Genomic DNA, 17,742 nt, shown 5'->3' on the forward strand with positions numbered 1-17,742 from the left:
AAATCACAGTGTAATTGCATGGATTTACATGTAGCTCCATGTTTTTCATTTTTGTTAGAGGTTTACATTCAAAGTGCATGCAAATTGCATGAGGTTTCTGATTTATCGAAATGCATTTAAAGTAGCAGCAACAATCACAGTCAGTGCCCCGGGGACACAGATACCAACAGGTAGGCAGGTCGTGACGTAGGCTGCCACCAACCAGCCCTCCGCCTCCCCCCATCCCCACCCCCACCATCCCGCCTGCCTCCCAGCTGCGTCCGCCGCTGTCCTGTCTGGTCACCCGGTGTCTGCTCCGCCGCTCCGCGCTCTGCGGCGCTCCCTCCCCGAACCCGACGACTCTGCCTCCTTGTTCACCGCCCCGGTTCCCGGTCCTCCCCCCTCCCCTCCACCCGGTGAATGCACCAGCGCCGAAACCATGACGGGCATCGCCGCCGCTTCTTTCTTCTCCAATTCCTGCAGGTTCGGGGGCTGCGGTCTCCAGTTCGAGTCTCTCGCCGAGCTCATCGTCCACATCGAGGACAATCACATCGGTGAGTCGGGCCGGAGGGGGGGAGTCGGAGCTAGGCAGCTAGCTGGTCTTAGCTCGCTAGTTAGCTGAACGCAGACAGGCTCGATTTACATTCCGCTATTCCTGCTGCTCGCTCTCCGTCGAGGCTCGGCGGAGTGCGAGTTATTCACCCAGACTTTATTCTTTTAGAAAACACTCTTCATCTGCGTAATACAGCTTGTTTGTATCCTGCATTAGCCATCACTGTTACCTTTTGCAGCGGTAACTCGACTCCGAGGGCCGCGTAGGTCTCATAGGTAATACTAGCATTCCGAGCAGGCAGCGGTCTCTCTCAGTGCAGAGGGGTCGGTGTGTTTGGTGTGTTTACGTCTCCAGGCCTGATGCTCAGCAGCCGGGGCTTTACGCACGCTTTTTGTGTATTGAGCTGCCAACAAGTCTGTCGCTTTTCTCACCTCAGGTGTCTCAACGCGTCGAGACGCCAATGCATTTGAATGCTTCTCGATAATGTTGGTGTCACTTCACCACCGTTAAAGTAAGTCAGTCACAGTTGAGGTAGTTTTGCAATGAAATGATTGGATATTCATCTTCATGCATAAGCTTCAACTTGTTGCACCGCTTAGCTTATATCTTAATCACAAAATGACATCAGATATTTAACAGACATACTGAGTGTTATTAAGTGAATGCGAGACATTAAGTTAATAGATGCATAATAAATTGTGTATTCAGTAATCCCTATCTGTTTTGTGTTACATTTCTTTATTTATTTCTTTATTAGGATCCCCATAAGCTTCCACATTGTGGTTGCTAGTCTTCCTGGGGTCCACACAACAAAACAAAAACAAGAAAAACTATTATTTAAAATCACACATTATCCACAAAACAAAGATGCAATAGCAGCCAATTATAAAAATCAAGAATGAAAATTAAAAATAAACTAAGTATCTGAGCAAATAAACGATGATTATATTTAAAACTCAAAATAATGGAAACAAAAACAAAATTGTCACAAACACATGGCACCAAAAATTTATAAAACAAAGACTTTCAAAACAGTGATTACATGATAACGTCTATGAGGAATTCATCAGCATTTATTTGAGTGACTCTTGAAAAGAAAATGGATTTTTGATCATTCTCATGTTGGTGGGGCGTTGATTCCAGGCAGAGGAACCTCAGAAATAACACACATAAATATTACTTGCAATTGTGCTGTTTTTATCACATGCATAGGCTACAAGCTTCTTTATAAAAGTGGCCACTTTTTAATGGAGATGTCTTGTGCTATTACTCTAATAGGGGGGGGGGGGGGGGGGGGGGTATACTGTAATATACACCCTGCAATTTAATGTTGTTTAATGTTAAACTTTTTGAACCTGCTTCAGCTTGAGGACAGAAGAGACGAACCCATAATCTATTAAAGCAAATGACTTAATGGAAGAGAAAAGGGAGAAGGGAAATACTTTAAACCCTTCAATAAGCTGTTACAAAGTTGATCAAGGCAAATCATTATTAGTGGCGTGTATCCATCCTCAGGAGGCTGTTTGTGGGGGTGAGGGGGGTAGAATGGATGCTTCATTGAGCCAGTCTCCATGGCAACTGGCTGTCTCTAAAGGGGATGGGGGCAGTATATTGGCTGAGTTATTGCACACCTGCTGTCTCACCAACAACAAAGAACACTCCCATACTGCCAGCTGTGGTAGGCGCACTGATGCACAGTGTCACGTCACATCCTGGACAGAAGTGATGTGCTGATGTTTAAAAAAATGGGGGTTAAGCAAGTTTTCTGCGAGGGTGTTTGAGGGTGAGGTGAAAGTGGAGGGGTGTGGGTATTTCTGTTGTGGACTGAGCTTAATCTGGCCATATGTTCCAGGGATTAGTAGCCAATTAACCAAGAAAGAGGGATGCAATTCAATGCTATGAGCCGCCATTTTTTTTAAACCTGTGGCTATATATTCCAGTGTCTTCCCAATACAAGCGGTAAATACTTTAAATGATATATAAGGAGCAGAATTACAGAATTAGATTTTGTTCTTTCAGTGGCTAGCTGATGTATGCACCCATCTGGCTCCTAGCTTGACCTTTGACCTCAACCGTCAGCTGAGCAGAAAGACCCTTCCCCAGTCAGATCACTCACATTAATGAGTTTTCCCTCTGCTAGCTTCTTCTGCTCATCAGTGGAGTCAAGATCATACAGCCTAATCAATACCGCCAGCAGATCCTTTACCACAGGGATGAATGTGACAGATGGAGGGGATAGAGGAGAGAGAGTGGGGGTTTGGGGGTGTCCGGCATTTAGCTTTGACACCCCCTTTTAGTTTTGAAATGGTGCAGCCGAGTGTGATCAACAATCAATCAGTAGATAAGCTAATCTGATCCTCTGGGCTCCTTCATTTGCAACGCCAGATAAGCTTTTTAGGGCCTCAGAGATAAAAGACTGCATTGATTGTGGTCTGTCCTGTAGAGTGCAAACAGATTACAACAACAGCAGGCACTAACTACAAATCAGATAATCCAGACAGAGGTGACAACAGGCTCTAGTGCTATCACGCAGGAAGAGCGGTTAAAGTGAGTCAGTGGGTCTCAGGTCAGATCAGTTTTGCTCTGTCCCAGAAACATCTGGTTATTAGCATAGACTTTGCTGCCCTCTTGTGGTGGGTTTTCTAAGTGCTGCAGATCCCCAAACTGTTGTTTTCCCTCTCATCTCGTTGATCTCAATTTGTATCTTATTCACTGTCTATTACACAGCACATGAAGGACAGCAGTGAACACACTAGCTGATCCTGTCTTGATCCTTTCCGTGAGAAAATGAGGTAATATGCAGGTCTGCGGTGCTGACCTCATACCCGCACTGTTTAGATTACAGCTGAAGAGAAGAGGAAGCAGGCTATGCGCACTGTGTTTAACAGTGGTTAGTTGTTGAGGTTTTTTGTGCGGTGGCTTTAGGTAAGACTTGAGGAATGTAATGATGTCAGTCTCGTCAGTCCGTGTGGACGGCAGCGCTGCTGAGCTGTGTTCCCACCTGCACAAGCACATACCTGCCTCTTACCTCAACAAAGAGCAGCTGGAAGGGAGGGAGGAGGAGGGAGGGGAGCAAATAGAGATTAGAAGTAAGGAAGAGATTTAAAGGAGAAAGGGAGAACATGGGGGAGAGAGCGCAGGGAAATCCCACACATCTGAGCTCTGTGTAGACACTTTGTTTGGTTTTACAGCTTGTATCAAAGGCTGAGCTGAGACTGAGCATGTGGAGTCAGGTCAGCTTTGTGTCATTATAATGTCAACTGACTGTTGAAGCAAAATGATAATTGACCTACATTACCTTGTATAATCATTAAGCCCACAGGCTAAGTCTGGCTGTATTTGTCTATTCAACCTGGCTCATAGGACAGGAAAATGTATCACTAATGGCAATGGCAATCACTAACGGCAAGCATTATCTGTGTAGCATGTGTCATTAAAACCAGGTAGGAAAATCCCTTCCTTGCTGTTGCTAGCTTGTTTGAATAATGATATAATTGCGTAGTGAAGGAGGTCTGGGGAAAATTACAGAAATTGCATTACACCTTTGGTGCTGCCAATTGTGCTCAGTAACATTTATTGATGTCAAAGTTTATTGATGTTAAGGTTGAATTTTGTGGAGGTGTAATCTTCAGAGCTGAAATAATAAGTTGTTCAATTGATGAGTGGATTGACACAAAAGGAAATTTCCCCCAAGCTGTACCGGCTGTTTCATCTGTTAAAAAATGAATCAAAAAGCAGAGTTGGCTTGCTCCAGCTTCACTGGTATCAACATTTCCTGCTCGTCTTTGTCTAAAAATCCTAGACTGTATTAAACATATGAGGCCACTCATTAGTGTCTGGGGAGTTGTTATGGTGGGCACCGTGTTGGAAGTGCTGTCTCAACACGACTACCAGTCAACCCAGACACAGGCAATACACCTATCAATTAACTTAGCCATGCCCTTGATTATGCTAATGTCTAAAATAAGTCTTACCCTTTATGTTAATGGATGATTTGAAAAACATCCCTGTGCAGTGTGCACGCATTCAGGAGCTTTTTTTTTAAACCAGGCTTTATGTATGTTTAATATTGCTGTAAAGTTGCACATTTAGCAGGAGACCTAGTGGGGGTTCCTGGGCTTTAGCAGCTAGCTCCATGAGGACACTCAAGGAACTGCAGTTTTTGACTTGTGTGTTTGCTTCATTTTTCAAAACTTGAGGTTACTTCTTGGTCTCAAATGTCAAAAAAGTGTATATGTTTGGTTTTGGGTGGTTGGTGTAATTGTTAGTCATGCTGTTTTTCTCTTGCAATTGCAAACTGCCCAACTTAATGCATCCACACCATTGACTATATGTAGAATGGATAACATGCCTTAATTCCCGCCCATTAAGCCAATGGACAGACAGGCATGTTGTGCTGCACAGCCACGGAATGCACAGGAGCAACCTGGCTTGTAAAGTTGTGGGACTGACGTCACATCCTTTCTGCTAACCAAAACAATCAACATTAACATTCAACAACATTAAACTTACCAATAAAACGTTGAAGATCTCTCAGGTCTGCACAGTCCACAACAGACTAGATGCTGGTGTTTGTTTGAAGCAGATACATTTGGCTCTGGAAAGTTGAGTGACTCTTGTGTTAGTGTTTGTTACATTTTCTCTCGTAGTTCCTTCTCTACTCTGCTAATCATGAACAGAACTCTGCAGGAGCCCGCATTTGTCAACAGAGCTGTCAATCATTCATTAAAAAAAATCAAATTGCTCATTAAAACTAAACCTCTCAAAAAACTTAACACTTAAACATAAATTTGCACGATGAGAACTGACTATAATGACAGAAACCATGGCTTAGACATATTAATTGACTTGTATTTTGATTTTATAGTTTGACCCATGTTCCATCTGTCATGAGGGAGTTGGGGTTTATGACCTATAATGCAGCCAGTCAGCAGGGGGAGCTCTAAAACGTTTGGCTTCACAGTCAGTGGACACTTGTGTCATCCGGTTTAATATTTGGTGAATGGTCCACACTAGCAGCATTTTTTTTAATAATGGCATTATTATTGTGAAGTGCAGTTACTTAAAGAAAAACAGGATTATTTCATATTATGTATGGCTGCAACTTAAGATGATTCTTAAAAAGTAATATGGATTTTATTTTCTTTAGCCATGGATAATCTGGAGTGTAAAAATATCATAATTTTCCCTATAATATACACATTCAACAATAGTTTGTTTTTCCATAATCCTTAAATTGATTGAGTTTGCATTGATGTATAACAGAAAACCAATTTTCATTTGAATCAGTTGCATCTGTGTTGGGGATGTTTCATGTATTTACCACATCATAAGAATGATGTAGTCCAATCCAGCCTTAGTTTCTTACATCGTTTCCCATCCCGATTTCTGAGGTGTGACACGGGAAGGCGTGTGTGTTAGTGCATGTGAGAGTGTGTTCTCCATACTTCCTGAATGACTTGTCAGGGTGTAAGCACAGCAATTAGTGGGTCAGAATCCTGCACTGGAAACTGCAGACCCTCTCTGTTCACAGTCACACAGTTTGCCTTTCGGAAGTCGCAGGGCCCGAGCGCCCCACCAAGCTCTGGGAAGTGTAATTACAGAGAAGTTTGTCTTTCCCCCCCCAACCCATATCTCCCCCTCCTCCTCTCCTCTCCCTCCATCCGGTTGCCTGCTGCTCTAGAAACACGTTAAAATGCTCTCTGTGGCTTAATTAGCAGTCTGCAAAACAAGCCATGCATTCTTGGCCTGGTTTCAAAACATGTGAAATCACACACACACGCCCCCGACACACACAGACCTGTACACATGTGCACGTACGTACATGTGGACGCATGCACTGCACACGGTGTGTATTCAGCAGGGGGCAGCAGTGCTCCGCTGCTGAGAGATGAATGTCTATGTTGAAGTGAGCAGAGTGACTGTTGATTGGTTGCCGCTTTTAATGACAGGAATGCTAATTAGGGAGATATTTATAGACCCTGGAGACCCTGAAATGTCGCAGTCAAGCAACATACATGGACAGGAACATGCACACACAAAAACATGCATGCAGCAATGCACTGGGCTGCGTTAGTGTAGGACTTGGGAATTAAATCAGTGAAAATTTGCATACATGTAGCCTTTATTGTGTCCATGCCTAAGAGTGTGTTTGTGTGTAAGAGAGTCTGCAGCTTCCCTCCTGCTTCGGCGACAGGATCAGTAGAGTGTTAGTTGACTTCCTGTCCTGCTAGGTGAGCAGAAGTCGTAAAGCTGGTGAACATTTTACTGCAGCTCCCTCTCTGCACCTGGCAAAAAAACACACACACGCACACACACACGCACACACACACACACGCACACACACGCACACACACACACACACACACACACACACACACACACACACACACACACACACACACACACACACACACACACACACACACACACACACACACGCTTACCACACTTACCTCAAAGCTCCTTGTACATCTCAAGTTATTAACTCTGGCATTTTTTTGTCCTGCTCCTTCATACCTGGCTGTCAAGCATTTGCATGAATGGCATTCCGCTGACTACAGCTAAATGTTACATTGCTCAGAGCACTTCTGAATATATTCTACTGTATGCTAATGGACACATGGTTTAATACTGGAAATGGAAATTCTCCATGTGAGTTGTTGGTTTTTGAAGTCGATCATTGAAGACAGAGCTAAACTGTCATTAGTTACAGCCTGTTTGACGTGAGGAGTGTGTCCTGCTTTCATACAAGTTACATGTTTGTGTATTAAATATATTTGAAATATGGAATAATTAATATGAATGTATTGAGAAGAGCTTATTGATGTTAGACTCAAGATTGAAGATTTTTATTTGTTAGATGCTCACACAGATTTGTGGTGAAATACACTTAAACACTTTGGCATCAACTCTAAAAGACATATAGTTTTTTTTTCAAAGATATATTTTTGGGCTTTTTTGCCTTTATTGTAAGGACAGCTGAAAAGAGACAGGAAATGTGGGGAGTAGAGAGTGTGGGAAGACATGCAGTGAATGGTTGACCGGCCGGGATTTGAACCAGCGACCTCTGCGACAAGGAATAATAGCCTCCATACGTATAATGCTTAGAGCGCTAGGCCACCCGTGCCCCGTAAAAGACACATCTATTCCAAGAATGTAAAAATATCAAACTAAAAAGATGTACAAATGTACAAACACAATTTTAACCATCTCTGTAATATCTTGTCTTATATAGATATCAGTCAGGAAAAAAATTAAGTCATGCTTCGAAATCATAGGGATGAGTCACGATGTGTTGATATTCAAGAAGTTATGTATAAAAAAGGAACCGTTCTCGCAACCATTACCTCATTTTAAATATATGTTTTCCTTTATTAAAACAGAGGCTTGACTGTAATGTGGTTCAACCACCAGATGAATGCTGTTGCACTTTTGAAACTTGTTTGCTAACCACCATCAATCAGAAAAAGATAAGAAAGCTTTAATGTCCGGTGTTTGTAAAATTCTGTGAGATTTGGATCCATAGAAAGTTGTAGAGACTCCTCCAGGGTTCAAAGAGTTCCTATAAAAAAATAGGAAATGAATTCAAGTGCCAACTTATCCAGGTTAAACTAGCATTTCATTGGTTTACAACAACTATGCACTAAAGGCAAAAGCACCCAGCACCAGGGTGGTGGTGGGGTACTACGCAGTTAGTCATCAATTAGTTCCCAGTCACTGTTGAAGAGAAATTTTGCTTGAAGTGCTCATCCCTACTAAATCATTCAACTGTCAGTCACTTCATTAAGGGCAAACACAGTTATGTCTCATGACTCTGCTGTGTCACTGACGTAGCTCGAGGAGCATTGATGTGTACGTGCATGTGTGTTTTTGTGCCTCTGCATGTGCAGAGGGTTCTGGCCTCTACATCAGAGCAGCAGGTAGGATTATTAAAGCTCAGCTATAAAAGACTGTCAGAGACCACCTCTGTGGACCACCTCAGATATGTGTGTGTTTCTGTTTCTGTGTGTGTGTTTGTGAGTTAATGGATGCATGCCCCTGCTACCTTTTCTTCTCACTTAGCCTGTCCAGTGTTTTAACACTCACATGTAGAAGACCAATGTTCTGCACAGCAGCAGCAGTGGTAGTGGCGGTGTGTATTTCCTTTCTGGGTTGTTTTCTTGTTTTCTGGTCTCCTTGGTGTTCTCCTGCGCGGTGGGAAGTCTGCATTCTTTTTTAATTATGAGGTGTGAAAGTCTGAAAAACCAAAGGGGCTACAAAGGCCAACACGCAAATACACTCACACTTGGGAATAAGATGTAAGGAGCGTCCAGGGGTAAGTTGTTAATGGTTGCACGGAGATGATCCAGTACTTGGATCTAAATTGCAATACATCTGCAAACCATTACATATAAGGCTGTAATTATGCTTGCATGCACACACCGACATAGCCATGCACGCCTTGGCAAAAACCTACATGTTTTTAATTTTAGAAGTGTGGATCCCGGTGAATATTCCCCCTGTTGAACACATGATGGCACTGGTTCTTCGCCAATGCAGCCACCCGCAGCGTTTTCATGCACACTTGCCCCTGTTTTCCAGGAGAGGAGGGGGGCTGGAGGTGGGGCTTTGAAGTTAACACTGCTTCCCTCAGGCGGTGGAAGTCGCCTATCGTCATGTGGCTGACTTAGCAAATCAACTGGAAAAGGCTTGTGTGTGTGTGTTTGTGTGTGTGTGTGTGTGTGTGTGTGTGTGTGTGTGTGTGTGTGTGTGTGTGTGTGTGTGTGTGTGTGTGTGTGTGTGTGTGTGTGTGTGTGTGTGTGTGTGTTGTGTTTCAGTAATACACTGTGTACATTCATGACAGCATGCTAGTCGTTCTTTCACTCACTGACAAATTTCTTCTTCACCGCAATCAGACTGGCGGTAATTCATCAGTCTTTGGTAGCATTTGGAATGGCGTTAATAGTAAATTACAGAGGGCTTGGCGCTGGCGTGATAATGCACCATTTATGAAAGTATCTGAAATTTATCCCCAGGCTTTCACATGTTATAAAGTAAAACAGAGAGGGCAGTGTGAGAACCCTCCAGTAATCTATCAGTCAGTCTGGCAGGAAGAATAGATGTATGAGTCAGCTACTTACTAAGAGCATTCACACAACATTTTCCCTCCACAGAGAGCAGTGATTAATCTGTCTCTCTCTCTCTCTCTCTCTCTCTCTCTCTCTCTCTCTCTCTCTCTCTCTCTCTCTACCCCTCTTAGACACAGATCCGCGGGTCCTGGAGAAGCAGGAGCAACAGCAGCCCACCTATCTGGCCTTGAGCTACATCAACAGGTACACACACATACACACAAGTTCACACACACACACACAAACTAAAGACATCCGTCTGCAGGGGGCAGCATTGCTCCACCGGTGAGGCTCTGCATGTGCATGTGTGTGTTTGTTAGAAAATGTGTGTGCACATGTGGCTTGCGGGGTGCAGCTCAAATGACGGATGTCTTCCCATAGACCCAGCAGCGGGTGACTCATCCACAGACCAGCACAGAAAAACCAGACGAGACAATCGCTCCCAACTACCCGCGCGCTGCAAGCAGCAACAGCCAAAGGCGGCGTTTCAGGATTGCGGCATGTTTATGTTTTTGTGTGGTGAACCGATGTGTCACGTCAAACTTTATATCGCGTTAAATCACCCAAAGACGGAAGATAACGGTTAAATAGAAAGCGAGAGAAAGTGAACATGAGTTTGTTTTCTGTGAGTAATGTTTGTGTTCAGTGCACAATGTTGTGATGACAGTTGTGTGTGTTTAAAGGGGCAGCTCATTCAGTGGCTCATCTATGTCATGTTTAACCTCAGATTTCCTGAAGCAGTATGCGTAACAGCCATTAATATAGAGCGATGAATCCTTAAGGGCTCCAATTATACGACAATTAACGTTATAAAAAGAACAAACAAAGTAGAATATTAATTTTACTGCTGTTTATTAAACACTAACTCCAGCTGATTGCATGTGACCCAGTGACTAATCAGACCAGCTTTATACAACCTGTGACTTTCTAGGGAGGGAACACAGAAGTAATGAGTATCATTATTCCTTAAATAGTCTATTGTAAACATTTATCACAACTCAAAGACTTCTAGTAAACAATTCTTGTAACTAGACCGATGTCCTTTCTTTTTCATCTCAACATGTTTCAACTACAAACTTCCAGCAGTCTTCCTCAGAAGAGTCACGGGATGTTGTGGTGTTGTCTGTCAGCTGATTTATAGAGTTTGGAAGAAACACTGGTCTGGTTACAAGAACTGTCTAAGCATGATTTACAGTGTCAGATCAAATCAGGCTCTTTGGACTTACTACCTGCTTTGTATTTACTCCTCTCATCCTTTATCATGCTAATTCTTCTTCTCACTATTGCTGTTACTTCTGTTTCAGTGCGGTTTGGAATGATGCAATCCTCCAAATTGTTTATCTCCACAACAGAGTAGCAAACGCCAAAATATGAGCGGTTAGGCCGTTAAACACGTCAGCTGATTCAAATGTTAGGTATTTTTTGAATGTAGTTCAGTAGGTTTGTTGTATTCACCTCAGCATGTGTATCACATGAGGGGTTTGTTGATAAATGTTACTGGATTCATTGCTTTCATCTTCCTGCCACTGTCTGACTTACTGATGATGATGATAATGATGCATGTCAGGTTTATGACCGATGCGGCACGCCGGGAGCAGGAGACCATGAAGAAGAAGGCCACGCCCAAACTGTCGCTGTCCATCACCGGTGGAGTGTCCAGGAACAGCACAGCCACGCCCCCTCGCCACACCAGTGGTAACCTGACGCCCCCCGTCACACCCCCCATCACCCCCTCCTCCTCTTTCCGCAGCAGCACACCCACAGGTATGACAGGTGTGTGTGCACGTGTTGAAATGTGAGATTGAGAGGAAGACGGATGGCTGGTGTGAAGTAAATGGAGGCGCCGAATGCAAATGAACCCCACTGGCGGTAACAGAAAAAGCGTACAGTTAAGGTTACTCCATCAGGAGCTAATCAATCAGATTATGACAACGTATTGATGAGAAAATGTAGATATTGGTAACATTAGTGGAGGGCAGCTTATTTTATTCCCAGTGGTGGAACAGAAAATAATAAATATGACTCAGGAATATCGGCCAACATTTTCCACTTTCAACGATAAACTTCAAAGAAGTTGAACAGGTTGATTTCTTTCATGCATTTTTTTCAAAACCTGGACAAAATCTACCTCCACTTCCAAAAGCTCAGCCCTTGTCTGCTGCCTGTGTGCATGCATGTGTTGTTTGTGCGCTGGCTTTGGTGGCTCCTGCAGCGAGCAGACCAGTCAACACTCTGCTAATTACATAGCAGCTGTCACGCTGTGTGTACGCATGGGGCCGTGTGTTGCGCAGCCCCGGAGCAGATGTCCAATTCCAGCCCAAATGGTTCCAAACGTAGTGTTAGGTCTGGGCTTATACACCGGCAGGGCTGCACACACACTTAACACCAACACACACACACACCAACACACACACACACACACACACACACTCACACATGCACACGCCTCCTTTCGACATGTGCCAGGGTGCCATCCATTTCCTCATGCTGAGGTGCAGCATTTCCTGTGAGATGGTGGGGGGTCAGTGGGTTTATGTATGTGTGAGAGAGTGTGTGTGTGTCTGAACATTTTGGTAGTATAGTGTGTGTTTGTGCGTGTATGTATGTGTGAGAGTGGAAAATGTTCTGCACATAACAAAGCACTTTTTCAGGCTGAGAAATGGGAATCACTCCCACTTAATGATCTCTTTTTGGTGCCAACCTCTGTTTTTTGACTCACAGGCGCGCACAGAAGCCCTTGCACACATGTAAAACACTACTGTTTTGTTTAAGCAGTGCTTTCAGTGACATGTGAGCCACCAATGCATCAAAATAGGAGCAGCGAATAGAAAGAAGTATTGATAAAATGTTATGTACTGCCACTGACCGGTAAATTCCCAAGGGAATGAAGGCATGATGTTCTTTGGGGTCTGTTACTATTCATATTTCATCTGGGATGACTAGCGTTGTTTCTTGTTCTGCGTGTCTCCATTGTGCCTCCAGGCAGTGAGTATGATGAAGAGGAGGTAGACTACGAGGAGTCGGACAGCGATGAGTCCTGGACCACAGAAAGCGCCATCAGCTCCGAGTCCATTCTCAGCTCCATGTGTATGAACGGGGGCGAGGAGAAGCCGTTCGCGTGCCCCGTCCCTGGTTGTAAGAAGAGGTACAAGGTAAGACTCTAGCAGAAGAGCAATATGTGTGAGCTCCAAAACGTTTACTCGTTTCCGATAAAGCCCACACTGGAGCTTTTGTTAGAACATCACATGTCATGACATTATGTTTGAGAAAACAAGTAGTAAATCCAAAATGTCGATTGGACACAGAGATAAATATGTCTTGGTGTATTTGCTTTGGATGATTTTAATTACAACTTCTGACAAAAACCTCATTCAGCCTGAGCACTCCATGATCTTGGACAAGTGGACATTGGGGGAACATATCTGTGTGGTTCCCTTTTTAAGGCTGAATCAGGGATATGGAGTAAGGCCACAGTTGTTGATTTGAAGAGGTCCACACGTGTGGAGCAGCCTGTGGTTTATGCAGGTCTAATAATACTCAGTTTTCATCAAAAAGTTTTCTTTGGAATAACTCAACCCAACAATAAGGGCTGAGTGATTACATGGCAGTCATTTGTTGAAGGGATTAGTTGCAATTTATCGTTGGAACCACAGGAAGATTTATAACATTGCAAAAGCTATTGGGTACTCGTAAAAATAAACACCAACAGATAAACAAAATGATTGTTATAAAAGTCTAATTACACCGTCATGGAGGCTGAAACAATCTGTCTGAAAGAGTTTGTGCAATGCTGCTTTTTGGACTCCTGACACTCTTGCTCTTTGTGCACATTTCAGGTTTATTCTCGGCTACATCTGCTAAGCATTTATACGCAGATTCATATTTTTTCAAACAAAACCTGGGATTTAGGTTCATGATCCCAGTCTTAGTTAAAACAGAAGTTAGCAAATTGTCCATAGGTCATTGTTGTCAAAACAAGATTTCATGATTCAGAAATACATGCAAGCAGCTAGACCTAGACCCTTTTTAAAACAAACAAAATCAAACAAAACAGAAGTTAGCGGTTAGTTAGCCTAGCTTAGTGTTAATATTGCTAACGAAAATTACGACAATAAATGTTTGCCAGTGACAGTTTTTTCTATGAGGATGAAAAGTGAGTGACAAAGCTACGTTAGCTACCAGGTGACACCAGTTTAAATGTTAACTTTAATAGCTTAATGTCACAGACTCAATACATCACAGTCTGGGGATATGCTAGAGAGCACGTTTTGTAATACACACAAAGCCAAGACATTAAAGACAGAAAGAAAGATTTATTTTTGACTCAGACTAAAGATCATTCCTCTAGATAACACCTTTTTTAAGTTATATTTTTGGGCATTTTTACCTTTATTTGATAGAACAGCTGAAGAGAGACAGGAAATGTGAGGAGTCATGCAGTTAATCGTCGAGGCTGGAATTGAACCTGCATCCTCTGCGAGGAGGGCTATAGCCTCTGTATATGGGGTATGCAGATGTGGGTACTGAAACATTAGAGGTCAAAAATGACAAAAATGTGACCAAAATTAAGAAGCATATTTGTCATAACCCCACTATTAAATCTGAATAAGCTGCCAAAATGTACACTCTTTTGTAAAATTGTTACTCCTGCTTTGTGCGAAAAGAATAAAAACTGCCTTAGAGCACCATTAAAAAATTCAGTGATAATAAACTTTTATCTTGTTTGACTCCAAAACCCAAGTTGCAGAAAGTTTTTTTTTTTGGAGGGGACTTCTTGGCCTGATGCAGTTCTGTTTAAAAAATATATTGTACAGACCTTTTCCTTTCTCTTAGCTAGCGTTTCCCTCCGTTACAAGTCTTTATGCTAAGCTAAGCTAACTGGTTTTTTTTAGTGTGATGTCAGCCTTTTTATCCAACTAGTGGGAAGAAAGGGAAAAAAGTCCTGTAAGCATGCATGTACCGTCCTCTTCTTATATGAAGTATTTCCTTCTCCATGTTTCTTCAGAATGTCAACGGTATCAAGTATCATGCCAAGAACGGCCACCGCACGCAGATCCGCGTGAGGAAACCCTTCAAGTGTCGCTGTGGCAAGAGCTACAAGACCTCACAGGGCCTGAGACACCACACCATCAACTTCCACCCACCTGTCTCCACCGAGATCCTGCGCAAGATCCAAGGCTAGAGCCTGAGGTCTGACCAATCAACTACCCCGATCACACAGCCCTGTCCTGACTGTCCTTACCTGACCTTTTATACCCACCACACACACTAAAGGATCAAGTGCATGCTTTAAGTTGTTTTACCTTTGTTTGTTTTCTTATGTTTTTTTTGTTATATTATTTTTCTATCCATGTTATATCACTTGTATTTTTGGTAAAAGAAATGTATCTTTGTAGTATTTTTAATGTTGTACATTTGCACATTCGTATATATGCTATCACGTTATCTTTTTTCCTATTGTTTGACTCACATAAGGTGCTAACTGTAAAAAACAAGAAAGAAAAGACAAAAAACAAACCACGAAAGAGACAGAGGGAAACTTCAAAGATGATGTGAAAAGGAAGTGCAACCAAGCTCCGCCCCTTTTTCTGCTCTTACAAGGGTGGGATGAAGTTGACACTAGAACTGATCTGAGGTCAGTAGTCAGACACTCACTCTCATTCAGTTTGCTGATCTTAGATCTGCCTTTGCAGTCCCTTCTGGGGGGCCAAGGTGCAAAAGTTAAGTTATACTTTAAATAGATATATGGAAATATAAACAATAGATATGTATGTGTACATAAAAATATATAAAAGTATTCATGAGCATATACATAAATAGTTACACTTTATTTTCAAGCTTTATTTTATATATTTTGTCAGTGTTTTAGATTAGATGTTCTTTTCATGTGGATCAGTAAGTGTTCCTTTCATTCCATATTTGCTGAGACGGCCACCTCAGAGGTTCGAGTCTTACTGTTGGCCGCGTTTGGGAGACTAGGAGCCAAAACGCCTTTTGGTTTGATGCACTCTGAACCATGTGAGATGTTTTAACTGTTCATCATGAAGGGACGCTTATAGTCAAAAGTATTAGATGGAGGCCCAGGCCAGTAATCCATATCCGAAACATTTCAACTGGCAAAGAAAGCCGACCTTGTATTCCATATCTCCAGTGTTTCCTCATTCAGTGCCAGAGCTGTGTTCAAGAGACTTCAGCATCATACTGTTTTCCAGTTGCCAAGTTTTTTGTTGGTGTTTTTCCATGATTGTTGCCAACAGCTCTCCACTGCCAAACATTGACCATACCATGTGCCTGACGAGGGGTGGGGGGTGGGGTGGGTAGGGAGTTGTAGTGGTTAGGGAGTTGCGGTGGTTTTCACCCTGGAGGTTGCCAAAAGCGTGGCAGCGACTTTTCTTCTTCATGCGCCTCCAAAATGTTTGAATGAGTGGATGTACATTGATAGAATGTTTTTCATGCATGCTTTCTGTGTCGTATAGAGAGAAACAATGTGTGATTCAAAAGAGGGTGGGTTTATATTTAAAAGAGATTACATCTACAACCTGTCATTTTCTGCGTTGTAGAAGAGCATTCCAGTTTGTTGTACGTGTGTATGTGTGTGTGTGATGTAAGTGAGAGCTATGTGTGTGTGTTTTTTCAGCAGTTTCCAACTCATCAGCCTATAGAGTGTATTCTGTGTCATATGTTCTGCTGCCAGGCCGCTGGTTGGACTCCTGTAGAGCAGGATTGCAGGCTGGCAGGCGGGCAGTGTTGCGTCATGTAGTGAATCAGTGGCCAACTTGTTGCCCCTGACTGGGATTCTTCATCATTCATTGCCTCTTGAAAAACAAAAGCGGTGTCATGCAGCGCCGCGCTGTGTGCCAAGTCACAATGATCCATGACATCATTTCCCTCATGAACGTTTGTATTCAGCAGAGGGCTCATGAGCCCGAGCTGCTTTTTTTTATTTGAAGGGTACAGTGACCTCTGACCTGCACACATCCTCCTGTCCTCTAAACTTCTGGGTTAGCTTTGTTGTTACATCAACTAATTGGGCTGAGTTTCTTTGATTTTCAAAGCAGCATTGTGACTTCTTTTTGTTAGAACTTAGCATTGTGAATTCAGACATGCATCTTCTTTGTGGGTCAATATAGGAATCAAGCTCAAAAAAAGTGTACATAGCCACTCAGATGTTTTACTTTTTAAGTTAATGACACAGGAATATAATTTATGCATTTTATTGTATGTTAGTAGTTGAAGTAGATAAGTTTCATGCGGATAGAAAATACCACCCCTGCACAAGTCATGGCCCCAGTTGGGCCACCATAGTCAACAGACACTGGACACGCCCCTTTTTTAGTTACTAAATAGTTTATTAAACCCCTAAAGTGGTCATATGGACATTTTTCAGGTGTGTCTTTGTTTTGTTTCTACCAATCACCTTTATTGTAGCAACATTGCCCTGAAGCAGAGAGCTATTTAAGAAAAAAGCACAACTATGACCCAAAAGAGCGCTGTGTGTATTCAGAAGAACCACTGAGTGAGCCAGTATCTCTAAAATCTCAGTATCAGTTTCAAAGTTTGTTCGTGGAGTTAAAACCCTGAAAGTAAACCTGAGATAATGGTTTGCATGTGATAGATGAGCGCAAATTTCCATGGCTGGGATCAGAGCAGAGACAGGACGAGACAGACCCAGACTGAGCGTCTCCCGTTGGCCTGTCAAACACTCGTAAAACCATCCCCGCTTCACTGACACCACAGTCACCATGGCGATAGTTCCGGCTTTGCACTGGGGCTGATTGCAGTATTAGTAATAAAGAGGTGAAGGAGCGGAGGCTGTGTGCAGAAGGAGGATCCAAGGGAGGGGTTTCAATATACCAGTACAGTGTACAGTGAATGTATTGTAACAAGTGTCTGTTGTCCAGTGCTTTTAAATTATATTTTCGTATGTAACGTGGAGACCATTGTTTCCTTTTTGTATGGGGGACGACAGGTTCTGAGCAGAGTAACTTGTAAATGATGTCAAACTGTCTTTCTATATAAAAGAGAAGCTGCTTCAATGTAAACAGGAAATGACTGAAAAAAAAAACAGTAAAATAAAGTAAAAAGCTCTGCAGGGTGGAC

General features: G+C 42.8%; 1 protein-coding gene across 1 annotated transcript; it reads left to right on the plus strand.

The window, feature by feature from the left end:
- Positions 1-136: 136 nt before the first annotated feature.
- Positions 137-17,739, plus strand: jazf1a (JAZF zinc finger 1a). The gene is made up of 5 exons (XM_034704679.1): positions 137-533; positions 9,774-9,846; positions 11,210-11,406; positions 12,625-12,794; positions 14,648-17,739. Exons 1-5 carry the CDS (start codon positions 419-421, stop codon positions 14,822-14,824), a joined length of 732 nt encoding a protein of 243 aa, XP_034560570.1. The 5' UTR covers positions 137-418; the 3' UTR covers positions 14,825-17,739.
- Positions 17,740-17,742: the final 3 nt, after the last annotated feature.

The sequence above is a fragment of the Notolabrus celidotus genome, chromosome 16 (genome assembly GCF_009762535.1).
Source record: "Notolabrus celidotus isolate fNotCel1 chromosome 16, fNotCel1.pri, whole genome shotgun sequence".
In the NCBI taxonomy this organism is placed as follows: Eukaryota; Metazoa; Chordata; class Actinopteri; order Labriformes; family Labridae; genus Notolabrus; species Notolabrus celidotus.

Coding starts and splice junctions, on each gene's coding strand:
- jazf1a (XM_034704679.1), top strand. CDS start 419: ATGACGGGCATCGCCGCCGCTTCTTTCTTCTCCAATTCCTGCAGGTTC. Junction 9,847..11,209: donor GCCTTGAGCTACATCAACAG/GTACACACACAT, acceptor GATGCATGTCAG/GTTTATGACCGATGCGGCAC. Junction 11,407..12,624: donor CCGCAGCAGCACACCCACAG/GTATGACAGGTG, acceptor TTGTGCCTCCAG/GCAGTGAGTATGATGAAGAG.